Source organism: Drosophila teissieri, chromosome 2L (assembly GCF_016746235.2).
Source record: "Drosophila teissieri strain GT53w chromosome 2L, Prin_Dtei_1.1, whole genome shotgun sequence".
NCBI lineage: Eukaryota > Metazoa > Arthropoda > Insecta > Diptera > Drosophilidae > Drosophila > Drosophila teissieri.
This window is the reverse complement of record NC_053029.1, coordinates 18,223,526-18,241,480: the sequence shown is the minus strand read 5'-3', so window position 1 is coordinate 18,241,480 and position 17,955 is coordinate 18,223,526. Positions and strand designations below refer to the sequence as shown.

The 17,955-nt window shown below is 44.3% G+C and overlaps 1 protein-coding gene across 10 annotated transcripts in view; it reads right to left on the bottom strand.

Annotated features, from left to right (window-relative positions):
• Positions 1-974: 974 nt before the first annotated feature.
• LOC122626235 (myocyte-specific enhancer factor 2) overlaps positions 975-17,955 on the bottom strand; it is a 43,367-nt gene continuing 26,386 nt past the window's right edge. Inside the window, exons 4-12 of one of the 10 annotated variants that reach the window (XM_043806415.1) lie at positions 7,117-7,505; positions 6,076-6,279; positions 4,876-5,194; positions 4,428-4,526; positions 4,172-4,308; positions 3,929-4,101; positions 3,390-3,805; positions 2,915-2,983; positions 975-2,367 (exon numbers count right to left, since the gene is read on the bottom strand). In XM_043806415.1, coding sequence (XP_043662350.1) covers positions 2,222-2,367; positions 2,915-2,983; positions 3,390-3,805; positions 3,929-4,101; positions 4,172-4,308; positions 4,428-4,526; positions 4,876-5,194; positions 6,076-6,279; positions 7,117-7,170 — 1,617 coding nt within the window. In that variant the 5' untranslated portion in view covers positions 7,171-7,505 and the 3' untranslated portion in view covers positions 975-2,221. Of the gene's footprint in view, positions 2,389-2,914; positions 2,984-3,389; positions 3,806-3,928; positions 4,102-4,171; positions 4,309-4,427; positions 4,527-4,875; positions 5,195-6,075; positions 6,280-7,116; positions 7,506-17,955 lie in introns of all 10 variants that reach the window. The other 9 variants (XM_043806416.1, XM_043806421.1, XM_043806417.1 and 6 more) reach the window with 9 other exon arrangements.

Sequence of the window (17,955 nt, the reverse complement as noted above, 5' to 3'; positions counted from 1 at the left end):
GTATCTGTTTGTTCATCAAAAAGAGGCACTGTTTTTAAGGCAACACTACACAGTGAAGTTATTTAGCAGGATCTATGTACATAAACAGAACGAGGTCCTAATGAAAATGATAGATATGGGAAAATCCGAAAAGTTCTGCAAATCATATGAAAATAAGGGGGGGGTCAACAAAGGGTTCGCTTACAACATTCAGTGGTGCAACATGTACGTCCACAGATATTCACATATAATAGTTATGTACATCATATATATATATACTATACCCAACAACGAGCAGGCCATCTTTAGCTGGTCTTGGCGTTACTGGAAAACATTTGCGATAGAATGGACTGTACTGCTCTGTGGACTAACAATGTGTATTTTACACTGGGTCCAGGGTAACTCTCTCCCTCATCCTAAAAGTGCGCTTCGGTTTGGGGAACCGCGGCAACCTGCTTAGTGTATATAATATTTCGTATATGGCTAGAAAATATCTTTCACGTGCTGGTAGACGTATAATTTCGCACCGATCCGTTCGATCTGCTCAAATCGGTTCAATCTGCCTACACACTAGTATGTAGGCGTTGTAAAGCTTGTTCAATGGGGAAACCTGTAGAGTGCGTGTTTGCTTATTGTTAATGCTTGCCGCCGGCTGCACCAGCATTTTCGCGTTCTGTATTCAAATATGCACAGCTGATGCAGCCCTATATCAAATACAAATATACATAAAATATTTTACTCTTTTTGTTTGCGCCTTTGCGCGCTGCTGTATAAAGTGCAACAGGTCATGTGGCCAGTGCAAATATTGGCGGGCGCGTTTACCCCTTAGCCAAATATTGGCAATTTCGAAATGGGCAATTGACATTGACACAGGCGCAGACACGCCCACTGTTTTATGTACGTATATGGCCTGTTTAAATATGGCCGGGCGAATTGTACAGAGAGCAAATAAAGATATGGAGTAATCAAATAAAACTGGCAACGAGAACGAAAAATTTCTTGAATAATTTTATTTAAATTATATTTTGTTGAGTTGTTGCTGCTGTTGCGATTGTTGTTGTTTTACAAACTGCAATTAAATGTAAAAAATACAAAACTTAGGCACAAGAATTTGAAACACTTCAAATTGAATAGAAATCCACTTTAAATTTAAATTACAAATTATGACTTCGTTTCGCTTAAGAGATGAAGAGAAAAGTGTCTATTAAATAATCGCTTAAATCGGAACTAAATTAAATCATTAAATCATAAAGTGTGTATGCGCACATGCACAAGGCTGTGATTTTGGCTTAAATCAATTAAACCAACCATCTAAAAACGTACTTGGTTCGATGATGAACCAACCCTCAGAAGAGCGTGTGCATAGAACAGAACTAAAAATTGACGGTAAATTGCACAAAATTACAAATTATGATAGAACACTGAGTACATCTGCGTGAGGGTCTGTGTTTTGCTTAGAGTTTCTCAATCCTTTCATCGTATGACTTGCATGGTTTACGTATCTCGTAGTTCCCTACGAACTAAGTTTAAAACTTATGACACTAAAATCAAATATGTACAGCATAAAGAGCTCTTCCATCAATCGCTTCCGTTTTGTTTTTTGCTTTTCTGTTTGTCTGCATCATTTTTTCCTAAGATTAGATTTAACATTAACTTTAACCATACACGTAACTGTATTTGTAATTGTAACTAAACTAAATCAGCTCAACACTCTAACCTGCTCAAATTTCTCGGCAGGATGCGGCGGCAGCCCCGCCAGCTCTGCGTTTATAATTTAAAATTATAACTATTACCGTAGGTGTGTAATCGTAATTCATTTAAGTTACAATAACTATAGATATGACACTGTCACTGTTCGCTTAATCCGAAAACAAAACAAATCTGCCTCCAGTTTCCTCTCTCAACTATTGCACTGGTCCGGAAACGGAGGACGTGGGGGCTACGGGTGCTGCTGCGCTCCGTAGGCCACCGCCAGTTGCTGGCCATAGCAGTCGTAGCCGGACTGCAGGAGGCTGTAGGAGCTGCGACCTAAGTCCTTACGGGGCGGTGGTGGCATCATGACCAGGTCGTCGCACTCTACCGGCTTCTTGTTGTTGCTGCTGCTGTTGCTGCTGCTGCTAGTGCCGCTGCTGCTGATGGTGTTGTTGGTGCTGCAGCTGGAGTTGCTGCCGTTGATGCTGCTGCAGCCGGTGTGGTTATTGTGATGTGGCTTGTAGTGGCTGCTACCAGCAGCTCGTGCCGGCTATGTGCCCCATCCGCCCGATATTCTCGGCCGTTTGTGGTTGGGGGCATCGTAGTCGCCTAGTTGTTGTTGCTGATGTTGCTGCTGTTGTTGCTGCTGCACGGCGACGGCTGCCAGACGCACATCCTGGTCGCTGCTCGGCGCACCTGCGTTAAGGATAATGAAGTCTGTTAAGCTATTAGTTTGATTTGATCCAAGGTCGCATGTGTATGACAAAGGCAGGCGGACGGGCATTCAGGGCAGGCGGGGCGTGGCCAGACACTCGGACATTCAGTGTCTGACCATTGTGAGCTTGTGTCTGTGATTATGAGTCCTGCAGTTTTAGAAGTCCCTTAAGGCTCGTGAATTAAGATGTATATTTTAATTCCCACTTTAAAGAGACTTCTAGAACTTTAGGTTGTGTTTCTGGTTAGCAGGAAATCGCTTGGTTGTGTGGTTAGTGGCGAGAATTAAAACGAAAGGCAGGCAAACAAAATTTCTGTAGGATTTTAGAATTGTAAAGGCTCCCGAAACTTGACGATATCAAACTTAAGTTGTTTAAAGTGCCCCCGTTTCCTAAAACGAGTTTTTTTTTGCATTTACAAGATATGGTCTATAGTTTTGTATGTATGCGTATATATAGGTGTTTGTATATGTGTATGTGTATGTGTGTGTCTGAATGTATTTGATGTATTTCGTTTGTGGCCAATTTACCGGCAAAATTCCATCTAGGATTATGTCCCATTAGCGCGCGGTACGGATATCCTTCATACTTATCATGCCCTAAATATTACCACACATTGTAGTTGTTGTCGTTGTCGTTGTGGGTTAATGCAAAAAAAGACAATCGTATTATATAGTAACAATATTAGAACGGCAGGTTGCAAGTGAGAGAAAACGAAAATCACAGTGCCTCGACGGACAACGCGGCGTATACGTAATCATGAGTTAAGTATACGCCCGTTGGGCACAGGAAATTAAACGTTAACAGAGAGATAAAGAAAGAGCGTTTAGCACTAAGAACATGCCGCTATAAAGATTAACATGTTCTATTTTGTAAATTTGCAACTCTAGAAAAATTAGTAGACAAACGGCAGCAATTTTTGCAAGCGGAAATCCTTCAAACACGAGGGAGAAGTCAAAGAACAAAGGAAAGTAGAGCGTAAAGGTGCAGGAATCAAAACCTTACCTGGAGTGGGTGTGATGTGGCCCGTGGACGAGGGCCGCGAGTTGGGCATGACCAGGTGGTGCTGCTGCGCGTGGCTCAGGACGCTAAGATTGGTGGCCTGCTCGACATTCCCGTTGCTGCCGCCGCCCCCGCCTCCTCCACCCTGCCCCGAAGGACCTCCTGCCAGGACACTGACGTTGTTCAAGTGCGTAATGACATTGGCTGCGCTGACGGCTCCACCGCCACCTGCTCCTCCGCTGGCATTGCTGCTGGTGCTGCTGCTGGATCCGCCGCTGCCCGTGGAACCATTGCTGTTCTGCTGATGGCCGCTGGCGGAAAGATCTCTCGGCGGCGACTGCGGCTCAGCCTTGACCTTTATGGAGACGGGGGAGGTGGCGGGCGGCGGCGTGCTATTCGAGACAGCCAGGTGCGAGAGACTGGGAAACAGAGATGTAACCACATTATTATCACTACTATTACTATCAAAAGTAAAATATTGGGGTAACTGTAAGTGGTGCATCCGCCGCCTTGTACAATAATCCCAGGTTAGGAATGCTCACCTAGAGTGCGGCACCAGGCCCTGATGCCAGGTGTTGAGGCTCATGATATCCGCGCTGTTCATTACGCCCGAGGAGGAGAAGTCCTGCGCCCCGAAGGAATAGCTCGTGAGGGCGGGTATCGGCGTCTGCAGCGTGACCACTGGCGTGTTTAGCGATGTCTGACTCTGTCGTTGCTAAGGGCAGGAGATTAAACACGGATAAGGATAAGCCCAATTGGGGAAACTGCCTGGGGTGGGTACTCACATCTGCATATCCCCCGTCATCCGGCGCCGACATATTGGGCGGTATGGGGGCAATGGTGGGCGGTATGACAACCCTCAGATTGGAAGCTCGTCCGTTCTGACTGCCCGGCGACTGCTGCTTAATGGACAAGTGGTGGGCTGCAAGGAGATCTCGGTTAGTTGGGGCCATTACCACAGATTGCGACGATGATGGTGAGAGTTAGGTGGAGTGGGTTAGATGGGGAAGGATGAGGAGGAGGTGTAATGTTTATGCCCACCTATGCCAGGACTGGGACCCGGACTCGGTGATCCCACAAGCGGCGAGTGTGAATGCGGATAGCCGTTCGACATCTCCAGCATGGAACCCGATGGATAGACTGATGAGCCAAAGAAAAGATAAGAGTATGCAAAGACACGTTTAGACCGGATTGCTATGGCTATATATATATTTATATGGTATACAGAACTTCGCACGCAACTTGGTTAGATGGCGGTGAGTGGGTTAGGAAAACCAGAAATAAATAAAACAAAATTTCAGAAAGAACAAAAACAAAAGAGTTAAAGGGTTAGAGTATTAGAGTATTAGAGTTCCGAGCAAGCATGCAAATCATGTCAGATCAAATCAGATCTGATCAGAGAGTAACGAGGCAACGAATCCAGAACAGAACCAACGATAGATAGATAGATAGAAATGTGTGTGCAGCCGGCGCGAGACACTGTACTAACTTATCAGGGACATCCCACCTGAATCCGTCTCCGAACTCGATGGACGGGGGCTGATGTTGGTGTGGGACATCTGCGGACTGGCCTGCAGCAGGTTGTCGCCGTAGGATCCCGGCACCGGAACAGAAACGGGCAGCGTGTAGCTGCTGTTTGGAAGCTGGCGAGGGGCGCCCGCTCCGCCGATGGCCATCTGGTTGCGCTGCATCATGTTCTGGAACTCCTCGTCGATCTTGTTGTACTTGGCCTCCGTTCGCGGAGTGAGTGTGTAGTCCGTTTCGGCTTCGGGCGAGTCCGGCGACATCACGCCGTTCTTGTTCTCCTTCTGAAAAGCGAAAGCCAAAATGAACGGGGAAACTTGAAATCGAAGCCCAACGAGTGACGTGATAATTGCCCGAGGCTCTACCCTCCTTCCACTTGACACATTGTTGTGCTAAATTATGTAAATGCAATTCTTGTCCTGCTCTCTCCTCCGTTCCTCTGCAGCATTAACATTACAAAACCATTTACGCGCGGACAGCAACAACGGCGGAACGATGAAACCGAGACGACGCCGTCGCATTAGAAATGCAAAATACTCTGGCGACATTTCCCCATCTCGTCCGCCGGATTCGTCCCCACATTTCCCCTACCTCTCCCTCTGCCAAATGTTGCTGTCGAATGTCTCGAGATATTGCCTTTATCCTTGCTAAAGGCGATACGTGTTTGCTTAAAGGTCTGCAGCGCTTCCGCAAGTATGAATTTAACGAGGGATGAGAGGAGTAAGCGTGCACAGATATAGATTCACTTTTTAAGGTGATTTGTGGCATTTTATTTTGTTCATAGTTTTCGGAGCTATACCTATACTTTACTGGTAACCATTTTAAAGTGGTGCTAAGACGCAGAGTAATTGAATTTTTATTGGAAATCTTACATATCCTCTTCATGCTCTACATCTTGGTCTACTAATTATTTACTTATTTTCAACGTTATCACTGCTGTGATGCTAGTTTCAAATTCATTCTAAATGTAATATAGTTTTTTAACAGAACTACAGGGTACCTTTAGGTCTTGTCAAAAGTTCATTTGTGTTCCTCTTGCATTTCACCCCCTGGTTCTGCTGTTCTGCTGTGCTTTTCACGGCTCCCTTGAATTTACATAATGGCGCTCCCTTTCGAGCCGGTTTTCCCCGATTTTCCGCCCAATTTTTCACTCCCTCCAACTTACCTCGATGATGTTCTTGTTGGTGAGCGACTCGTGGGGCTCGTTGTACTCGGTGTACTTGAGCAGGACACGATCCATGTCGGTGCTGGCGTACTGGTACAGCTTGTTGCTCGACGAGAAGATGATCAGGGCGATCTCGCAGTCGCAGAGCACGGACAGCTCGTAGGCCTTCTTCATCACGCCGAACTTGCGCTTGTTGAAGGTCACCTGCGCGGGCGGGAAGAGAACCGGAAACGGAAGTGCGTTCAATTACTGCTCATGCTCAAATATTTATGCGGTTCGAAAATGTAATTAGAGGCATGGCCTTAGCCAAAGTGGCCCGGCCAAGTGGGAAAGTGCCCCAGGCCCTTGTTCGTTTCCTAGCTGCCTAGTTGGTAATGAATCGATTATGGCCGAGTCAAGGCCAAAGGGGCAGCACCATAAACAAGTTGTTACTGTTCCATGTTCTGTTTTTTTTTCGCTGCTCGGCGATGACGCGTTTATGGCTTGGCCAAGACGTAGCCTCAGCCAGAAAGGAACAGAAAGACGGTGGGAAAACCTTGCGATGACACGGCACACGCTCGACAATTTCAAAATGGGTACGGCAAAAGAAAATTAATCCGTGCTAAATAGGCAAAAGTACTTTTAAACGTTTTCCTTTAATTTGTGATGGTTTTGTGGAGCACAATTGTAATGAGCAAAATCTCAGGATGCATAGCACATGCTAGTCAGTTACTCATGGTATATATATTTCTCTTGTATTGGCTATTATTCTTATAAATTTCCACTACCATACTCTTTAATCAGATATCAAATCCCCTTGTCTAATCCAACTAAACCAACAAAATCCACTGAAGACCCATTGTTACAACTTAATGATGAAACGCTATCTCGACCGAGAATTGATTTCAATTTAATAGCCATGAATCGATGATTCACCTGTCTTAATTAAGTAGCATCGCCATGGCCAATTTGAAGCCTCTGTTTCGAGGATGGCAAACAAGAGATGTTCAGTGAATTTGTATTATTATTGCTACGGATTGGCAAACACATTGCGACACTCACCTGCCGATTGCGTTCATCGGTGATGCGTGATATTTGAATTTTTTTGCGGCCCATGGCAACAGATTTCCTATCCTCCTGCGATGGAAACGGGGATGGCGGTGTCCTTGTGCTCGGCTGGCTGATTCCTGCTGGCTTGGTCGCTGGTTGGCTGGATTTGCTACTGGATTTCCGGCAGCTGGCGGGAAAACTCCGTTAGTTGCTGCCCTGCGGATTGCTGTGGCTCTTCCTGACGTGGCAGACGTGGGGCATATTTATATAGGTTGCCTATATATAATCCCTTCTGTTTGCTTTATAAGTGGACGGCTTGTTAAAACGGCAAATTCTACTTGTATATATGTGTGTATATTATTTTATATAATTGTGTTTCCGTATAAATTGTCCTTAGGTAACTGAAAAGAGAGATTAGGAGGAGAGAAACAATAAGTGATTGACTGGCTTAAAGGGTGGAAGTGGGAGTGCGGGAGTAGTTAACCCATGGCTGACCATTTAACCCACTTAGCTGGCGACTTCAAAGGGGTCGTCCAGATGGACGGGGAAGGATTTGCGGTCAACTTGCTCCATTGTCGCTCCACTGGCGCTGAAAGTTCAATGCACCGCTAATGAAGATGAAGAGCAACTTGTGTCGCATATACATCGTACTATATATCGCCCACGTTGACCTATTTCATGAGATGAGCGATGGGCGATGGGCTTCAGTTAATTGATGGCGACTGACCCCACGCATGATTAAATTCGCGCTGTCCCTCCGCCACAGACCCTGGACCCTAGATCTATCCCTTTGATGTCCTGCCAGCGCTCTCCACACACGCACCTAATCAATATGAATGTGCCAACAAGTTAACTCGCAAACTGTTCAAAAGCGGAAACGGAAGCGGCACTCCAGATCCCGTTATTCCTCTTGCCTGGGGCAACGAGAACACTCAAGAGCACCGGCGGAAGCTGGGTCTCTATATCTTTACCCACTTTCCCAGCTTTTACCATTTTTCCTCTGCGGCAGCGGCACGTGGCTGGCAAACGCTAGGCAGCAAAAACACACGCAGAGTCCCGCGCTGCTCCTTTGAGTCGGGCAATTCAATCACTCAGATAAACTGGGATGCACAATTGGAAAGAAATTATTGTATCGCAGGTACACAAGTAAGCACGAGGCTTTAAGATCTAAATGGTTGATTTTCGAGCTGATGAAATTACGCTTATTTTCCTGCGAATACAGGTTTATTAACTGTAATATTTCAGAAGCTTCAGAAGAAACTATCATTGTGGTAACAGAGCATTCTCGTTTTATATATGAAATCTAACATTTATAAATGATGTTTCTAGTGAAGTATAATATTTCGAAAGGGAAACATATTTTATTCTCCGTGCCTGGGAAAAAGAAAATCGAGGCGGATAAATTTCAGTTGCCTCCGTTTTGGTCTTCCCTTCCGTCTACGTCTCCGTCTCCGTCTCCGCCTGTCGTTTGTCCTCTGGCCAGGACCGGGGACAAAAACAACAAGTGCCTTGGCAACGCTTTCCTTTCCTTTGCTCTCCCTTCCGTTTCCCCGCTCACTTTTCGCCGACTCACGCAGCGGCGACCTACGCAATATGCTTCAGCTTTCAGCTGAGCCAGCGGGATGAGGGTGGTGGCATTGTGGGTGGGCGGCCGAAATGGGTTGTGACAGGACGTTGCGGGGAAGGGGGTGGGGTCTTAGCCTTGACGAATATGTGTGACAGCCAGCAAACACACTCACACTCACACTTACACACACCCACACGCTTGCAGAAGCGAGGACACACTCAACAAATTCGATACATTTTCCCAGCTTTTTCCATTTGCCTTTCTTTTATTGGGGCGACCCGCCATGATTATGCGTGAGTTTTGTATTCGGTGACTTGAACATTCATTATTGATATGGAAAAGAAACGAAATGGAAGCAGGCACCGGGCATAAGGAATGAATCGATAATGATATTGATGACGCTACCATTTGATTCGATAGCAACCCAAGTCGAAGACAACGCGGAGTGAATAAAGCCGCTCGATGACTTTCTTTCAGAGATTTAATGGCATGACCAAGGACAAGGGTTGCTCCAAATGGAAGTAAAAGATAGGGTATTAAGTATACGCAGTGTCGTCCCATATATCATTATCCCCATTTCCCCACCAATCAATAATTATCCGTTTAGTAATCAATATTAGATTTTCGAAAATTCTATCCAGCAGGACAAATTGCGGTCCTTGTTAGCTGCTGTTTGTGTTTGGGATAAGCACTTGGGCCTTAATTAAAGGACACCTAATCCGCTTAGGATGTGCCACTCACCATTTTGTGACTGCCGTTCAGGGGATTATCTCGGAATAGGCCTGCGATTGAGCCCCAGGCAGTAACTCATGTTTTAGTCACTTCTTGAGTGGCTTTGTGTGTTCCACTGCATCGGTAGCCACCGCAGACGGATGCTTAGCTTGCCGATAAGTAGCAGAGGTCCTACTCGTGCAGCAAGTGCGTCAATCCAAGAGATGAATAATTAACAAGCGCTGCGAACTTATCACACCGCAAGTGAGTCAATTGGAGCCACATGTCACTGAGTGTTTCTGTGTGTATGTATGTCTGTGACTTCGGGAGTCATTGCAACAATTGCAAAGGGAAAAGGGCGGAAAATAGGGTGGTGGCAAACAGAAGGCCATGTGGCAGTCAGCAGCAGGATATCAAGTGCTCAAATTACGAATTTGTCTTGTTTTGTAGCATACTTATCAGCGTCTGCAATTGAATTAAACTCCCGCTGCTTTGGCTACTGCATATACCAGAGTGTAGATAAGACGAGGAGAATATTTATAGTATTTAAAGCAAATTATATTTATTTTCATTACTTCAATATGAGTAAATAGCAATACACGATTCTAGTGGCATTAGAAGTTTTTCGGTTAGTTCTTATCTTTAATCTAAGTATGTAAGACATTAGGCAGTTTTTCCAGCCAGGAATACAGCTAACAAAGGAATAAGTCGTATATATAAAGTCAGTAATGCAACGTATAGTTTGATTTCTAATGGGTAATAGGCAATTGTAAGCAGAGTTTATGTCCCACCATCATCAATCATGCTAATCATACTGATTGTTTTATCGGAAATCTGCATATTGTGTGGCCAGTAGAAACAACAGCTGAACTAGTATCTAATCTCGCAAGAATTTCAAGTTGCCGAAAACTTAACTTAAACCTAAATCAATTGGTCACGTCATTCGCGGAGAACACATAGTATAGTAATGGGCACTCACTGGTGTTTGTTTAGTCAAGCGGCACTTCAAGTGCTGCAGGTGTGGGCTTCTGCGAAAACAATCAAGAATGGCAGCAGAAATATTTGACTAATTGCAGCTAAAAAGTTGAGAGAAATGGGGGAAAAGGGCTGGACTAATCACCGCAACGGAATGTGGCGAGAAAACAAAGGAAGAAGGATGTGCGGAGTCCGTGGCCCGGGGACAAAAAAACTTAACACGGTTTTCATTGCACCAATCTACCATTTGCGGCTGCTGCATTTCACTGGGTCAACGGCAAAGACGGCACTTGAGCAGGATGCCAGCAGGACGAATGGAAGGAAGGAAGGAAGGAAGGAAGGAAGGAAGGAAGGAAGGATGTGCCGAGTCTGTTCCATTGGAGGATGTGTGTCAAGACATTTGTCTTGTGGCCGGGCAATTAAAACGAAGCAAACTGCCGCCACACGTTTCCAGCTTCTCCATTTAATTGGCCCAAAGACTGCGGCGGCATCATTAGGCAAATGGCCAAGAACAAAGCTCAAGAATGTGGGTGTTCTCTGATTTTCAGTTCCTCTGTTTGCCAGTTGAACTGGACTGGAGGGAAGCCTTCTGCTTAGCAACTTTGCGCTTTCCCTAATTGTTTGGACCAACAAAGGCGGGGACATTATCGATTTGATTTAGTGAATCATGCTCTGCGGCTTTTTCTCCGATGAGCAGGCATTAAAAGGCGAAAACTTGTTGCTCGCCTTGATTGCGCTCAATTAGCATTTGTTGCGGGCAAATTTATGCAAATGTTAAACTTTTCCGTATTTTGGAGGAATGAACCCCAGACCGATTTAAAACCAGTTGCGATCGCATTGAGATGAGCCGATCTGAATGCAATCTCTCACCGTCTGGAGCTTACAGCCTCAATTAGAGCGACAGAGATCGCGAACGAGAGACCTTTCACAAATTTCATTTTATGGCAGCTGAGCGGCCAAATTTCAAGTTTTAAAAACTCCTTATTTATCACCTCCAGTTCAAATAATAACCATTCAGAGGGTTTATGCGGACGTTTGCCTGACCTGTGGGTGTTCTAGATATATTTGTTAATTTTTCCTAATTCACTAGCTCTGGGAATTTTGGCCTGTCTTCCTTGACTTCCCTGTTCGCAGCTCACTTTCACTTTTCATCAGCCGCAGATCCGTCAATGTCCCCGACTTTTCTTATTGTTGTTGATGTGCCGCAGTTAACGCATTCTTGGGACCCTGGTTATAAATCTTGACTTAATTAAAGACACGCGCGCGCTTTAAGACGCGATGAAAACGAGTCATTTCGTACTGCCAATGAGGCGGAACTTTTTGTGGTGTTCGAGGGCGGTCGGAAATTGAGTTTAGAACTGTAAATTACGAACAAAGAAGTTGGGGATAGCCAACACTACCACTTTACGACAAAGAGATATAAGATTGACTTTGAAGAATTAAAACGGACTAAAATTGACATGTTGAGAAGCTAAAATGTCCTTGTCATGCAATCTATATTTCAATTCAAGCTCCCTTATTTCTCATACAAATTTATTTTAAAATGTACATTTGTTGTCTGTAGACCGGTGTACTTTTACATTTTGTCTACGATTATTGCATTATCGAAAAGCAGCCGTATCACCAAAAAATAATACCCACAACTAACACACGTTCTGTGAATATCGAGCTCGTGGTAAATGCTAAAAACAAATGAAAAATACTTTCGAGATAAAATGTTTCTGTTTAAAGTGAGTGAAATATCTGCAAACTTCGATTTCCAATATTTTTGCAAGCAATCGCATTGCCTCCGCGATATCTGACTCCTTCCTGCAGCCGCTTATCAACTATTTCGATTGCAAAAATGAGCGAAAGCAAAGAATCCAAGGTTTTGTTTTTCGCCCCGAAACACGCGTCCCATGTTAAGGTAGTCGAACAAATTTGAGTTCTCGGGCCCCGAGTCACCCAGAAGTACACCTAGAGCACTTCTATCTTATCGCCAGCACCTACACATCCGCAAAGTCGGGCGGAGTGTGGGAGAGGGAGCCAAACCAAAACACAAACACAAGCAGAAACACAAACAGAAACAGAAAGAAATCGTTATAATAATAATAATTATTATTTTGTATTATATGTGGTGGAGCACGGCGGTAATAACCATAATTATCACAGACACTCGAGAGCCGCAAACACGGCAAATGGCAAAGGAACATTTATTTTTTAATAACTACACCAATACAACAGCCGCAATGTGTTTCATGTGGTTTGTCAGTGAGCCTGGGCACCTTCACATGCGCACGTGTGATAAGAAAGACTCTCGCTCTCGATGGCAGATAGTGGCCGCATAAACACGGGCAAATAAAACAAATTTTGATTGCGAATTTTTTATCAAGCACGGAACGACAACAACAAACGTAACTCAACTATTTTTCGTTGAAAATTTGCCAACAAATTATTTTGACCTGATAAGATGTTGGCTGGGTTTTCCTTTATGGATTGAATTCTTTGTTATACTGGCAGTTTTTCAGAATAAAATTTGTTCCTTGAATTTCAAAACTAGTTGAAAGGAAAACAAAAATGCTGTTTAAAAGTTTCTTTTTCCGCTTTAATTGCTTACAGTATTAATTAAATCTAAAAAAATAATAAATATCATTATTATATATTCTGATTTGATTGAGCCTCTCAAAATAGAAACGCGGCCCAAACGTGACTATAACAAACAGTGTTCAAGATCTTTGAGGTTGATGATGGTGATCGTGAACGTGATCGGAGGTGGGGTCCCGTTATCTAGGCTCTGCATAGACGAATAAACGTTATCGTTTATCGGCGATCGCCGTGGCTAAGTCCACGGCAAATCTGCGGTGATTATCGCCTTGGAATGGCTTTGTTTGCTGTTTGAACCCACTGCCCCCTGGATCGAATCGAAAAGGGAGGGGAGGGAGTAGGACCCCCTTGTAACCCCCTCCTTGAGATCCTGCGTAGGTGTCAAAGTGCATTGCACGCATGTCCAGCTGGCTGAAGCGAGATAAGAGAAAATATAATTCTCTGTGCATTTGCTGCTGGCTGAAACAAAGTGCAGACAATTATCAGCAAATTCGCCAATCAGCCAGTCAGCCAGCCAGTAAATCAGTCAGTTAGTCGGTCGGTCGGTTGGTTGGTTGGTCGGTTGGTCGGTTGGTCGGTCGGGCCATAAAAACTACATGCAAAAGAACTTGATAGCAGGGAAATGGATTTGAACTTCGCCGGAGGAGTACGATTCTCGCGGGCCCTCAATATTGATACGAAAATCGCTTATCAGTGGAACGCATATAGTATGTGTGTGTGCCTGCTCGCCCGTCCGTATATATATGGCAGCTACTTTCAGCATTAAATCGCGGGAAAAGAAATTGAAACATCGAACGATATCAATTGAAAGGGAATAACTGGAACCAAGACAGCGAGGCACAATTCGAAAACTCGGCCGATATCTCTCTCTTTCTTCGGAATCCAATCGTTTGGCCCAGCGATGACGTCAGTTTGCATGGGTAACTTGGTTATTTGGGTACCGACATGCCGGCTGCCAGTGTTTTTGTAATTGTAAATTATAGATAATCAAATTGCCCTATCGGCAAATGAAAGGAGGGGTTTACAGCCCATCGATGATCTGTAAATAATTACTAAGCCTATGGGCGGAATGATAAGTCTATGGGCAAACGAAAATCACACCACGTAGTAAGTGAATAAGGTGGAATAACCAAATTTAAATTATAGAAATCACATGTTATATGTTGATATAAAAATATCTCCAAAAGTATGACTAACAAAAAATCCACAATGAAGCAATGAGACATTCAATTGGCTTCTATAACGCCCATACATATCAGTCGAATGGTTATCCCAAAGTGAAACAATTATTCTTAATACAAGAATGGAAAGCTTCTTACTCCTGTTGCAAGGGTAATCAAATTCACGATAGTTCTAAAAACTAGTTTGCAAGTCGAAGGCATTCCTTTTGCAGTAGATAAACTTACATGAATCGCTTTTCAGCTGAGCTTCCGTTTCCTCGAAAAATTTTCTCAAAAATACACTGCCCAATAGAAACCGACGAGTTTTGAACTTTGCGGGGATGTCAGGTCGCTGGAGAGGTGTTTGCACAAATGTTTCCGAGCACACACACGAAAATCTTTGCAATTGAGATGCAAATTGAATTATTGTTTGAATTCTGGCTTTGTTTACGCCGCTTGTTCGATAAACATCGGGGCGAAATGCAGTCAGTGATATGTTTGCTGTTGTGTTTGTCGTGTGCTTTAGCTTTTTGTAAATATAAACAAAGTCCGGGAACGGGGCGGGAGCGGTGATGTCGCGGCGGCGGTTGGCGCAAATAAAAGTTAAAAATAAAAACTTATAATTGTCCGACGGCTGTTGTTATTTTTATTATTGTTGCCATTTATTTTTGGAAATAGACGTTGAATTTGTTTATATGGAGTAAAAATAAATTATTGCGCGTAGTGCGAGAGCAGCGGGCCAGCATAATTTCTCGCGTCGTTCGATTTAGGATCTCTATCTGTTGTGAATCGCTAGCGGAATCGGATCGTTGGATCTTTGGCTCGGAATGAAAATATCGAACTCGCAAACGGATCGCAAACTGATCTGCCGAAATCGAATCGAATCGAAATCTCAAAATCTCGAAATCCCGAAAACCGAAAAACTGAAGAAGCGGCGCTGCGGACGCGTACAAACGTACTGACGGATATGCCGTCGTTGACGTCGTAACGCCAAGTACGCACACACAGATACGCCCGCACACAACTGCACTGGCAGGCTCTCTCGTAGTCGCACACACTCACAGGCACAGCCACCAACGACAACACGTACGTAGGCTGGCGGTGAGGATTTTCGTTTCGTGGTGAACTCACTCACACGCGCACACCTTCTAACGGTGCCTGTTGTTTTTGCCTTTTTGTGTAACAGAATATCGCACACACACATCACACCAGAGAATGAGAGAGCGGGAGAGAAAGGGAGTGCGCAGTCGCTGACTTTGAGTTCTTACTCACAACGAAAGCAAGAGTGAGCGAGAGGTGGCGGGCTGGTGGGGTGAGTGAGTAATTCGGATTGTGAGTGAGTGCGTGCGGGAGTCGAACGAGAAACATATGGTTTTTGTTTGTGCCCCAGCCAGACACACGCACACTCACCCACACCCACACACTTGATCAATCAGCAACAGTTACAGTTAGTTCCCTCGCAGAGCTTGTTGTCCCGCTCTAGCACCCTCCCATAAATGTTAATTATTCCCCACTTCACCACCCCCTTAACTACACCCCTGCTAAACATCGCTTTGGTTTCCGTTTTCCTTTGTATCCGTATCTCTCGCCCTTCCAGGACCTCCCTCTCCCCATTTACTAAGTTTCTGGGTTTTTTTGTGTGTATTTTACTTATTTGTCCTTGCCACTGGATCCTCTTTATAAACACCAACCTACCATTAGTATTTCCCCTCGACGCAGCTTAATAAAAACTTTGTTGACCTGTGTTTGGCAGCGCAAAAAAGGTGAGCGAAAAACGTTGAATTATACTCGATACCCTGTTACAAAAGATGTTGCATACCTAATGGCGTTGGTAGGTTACGCGTTTTAAAATAGGAAGTAGGGAAATATAACTACCATTAGAAATACATTATTTTCTAATAGCTGATGTTAACTGTAAAATTGTAACTGCTGTTTAGTTACTGGCAACAGCGGAGTTAATAACCGCTGTTACCAGTAATGTTGAACTTTATTCGGGAAATATATAGTTTTTAGCTCATAACTCTTTTTTCAGATATTATATGCTAGCGGGCTTACTAAATATCTACAAAACAAACAGAAAAAAGGAAACGCAAGAGCTAAAAAGGTAGGACCCGTAGGATCCTAGGGTGTACGGCAACTAACGATACATTGTTTCTGCTCGATTGATGATTTCCTATTCAGACAGAGGTAAAGTAGTTGTATGGCTGAAGTTGGGGCTTAATTTGTGAATCGGCCTGCCAGCCAAGTGGGATCCAAAGCCCTGTGACCCAGACCCTGGCTATTGTTCCGTTAAGCAAGATATTATTCACGTTAAACACGCTCTATTATGCAGGTTATGCAGGCGAAAAGATAATAAAGTAGGGATACATGTACCCCCCATACTTGATTCCAATAGAGTTTAATGGGAAACTCGACTTTTATAGAGACAGGAAAATTGTGAATGTTGTATGTGATTAGTCCACTTCTGTGAGGCAAGTAAAAGCTTTGACTACTTTTCAGCTAGGATATCTACTATATAAAGTGTAACCTATTTATGTTATATAAGTAAGTTTCCTACACTTTACCATCTGTAGTTCTAAACCATATAAGAAATTATTTTGCGTCTATTTTTACACAATAAAGATAATTCCAATAGCGAGGCTTTTAGTGATTAGCGATTTCAATATGGCATTTGAATCAATAAGAAAATATTTAAATCGACATTTTGCTTACTGTAAACTATAACTTTACAGTTATAACTGAAGTGATAGTTAAAACACACACAAAAGGACTTTAAGGGAGGTGAAATCTTAAAGAATGCCCATTTTGCAGTTGCTGTTAAGTAGGCGCAACTTTAACGTGACTTTCTGAGTAATATGCGAATGCCAGATGCCGCAGATATTTCTCCGACCCCGTCGAGCGAATGGATTCTGTAAAAATCACGCATAACCGATACCAAGTGCAGCGCGACCGAGTTACCCGTTTTATGGCCCTCGCCTCTCGGCGGCGCCACAATGTTGCAGTTTGAGAACCCAGCGGCAAACGATCCATGTGTGTATATCCGAAGATCCCTTTCCCACTCCCACTCCCGTTCCCATTTCCATTACGATTCCCGGTTGCAGTGTCCTTGTGACTTTTAACGCTTCCACTGGGTGCGACAACTGCCAACTGCAAACAGTCGTCGACAGTCTTAATTCAATAAACGCCGCCCGGCGATTTGCGCATGACCATGTACCCCGATGCTGTGTGCTGTACGGTTTATGCTGCATGTTGCATGCACTCAACACATGTGCAACATGCGGCATGTGAGGCAGCAGCAGCGGCGGCAGCGGCGGCAGCAGCGGCAGCAGAAGCCTCAATGTGCGTTGAGTCCGACTTTAACTGCCTGGCAGGGGTTTTTCTTTCTTCAGGGGGATCTTCGAGTACCCCAAGCCAAGCCAAGCCAAACCACGTGAAACTCATCTCCACTCCACTGCCCTCCGCCGATGGTTTTTTGTAAACGCTGCGTAGGTAATTTCATAAATCTCATTCAAATTGCCCTTCGTGCCATGCCCATCTTGCAGATACCCAGCAGTAGAACACCACCAAGTGTATCCGGAGGGTTGTAAGCATACGGAATAACAGGAAAAACATCATTTTAATTGCTCGTCGAGATTTCGAAATTGAAAAATATCTGCGGTGGTATCAATTATGCAAATGCTGGTCCCCGAAAAAGCAATGGAAGTTCAGCTCAAGTGATTTCGACTCGGAAAAGTCTCTGAGGAGATGGTCGACTTCCTGCCGAACGAGAGGGGTAGGTGTCGCCATTAGCATTGCCTAATTACATTTCAATTGCTTGACTTAAACGGGCTTAGGACCCCGACTTGCTCCCTAATT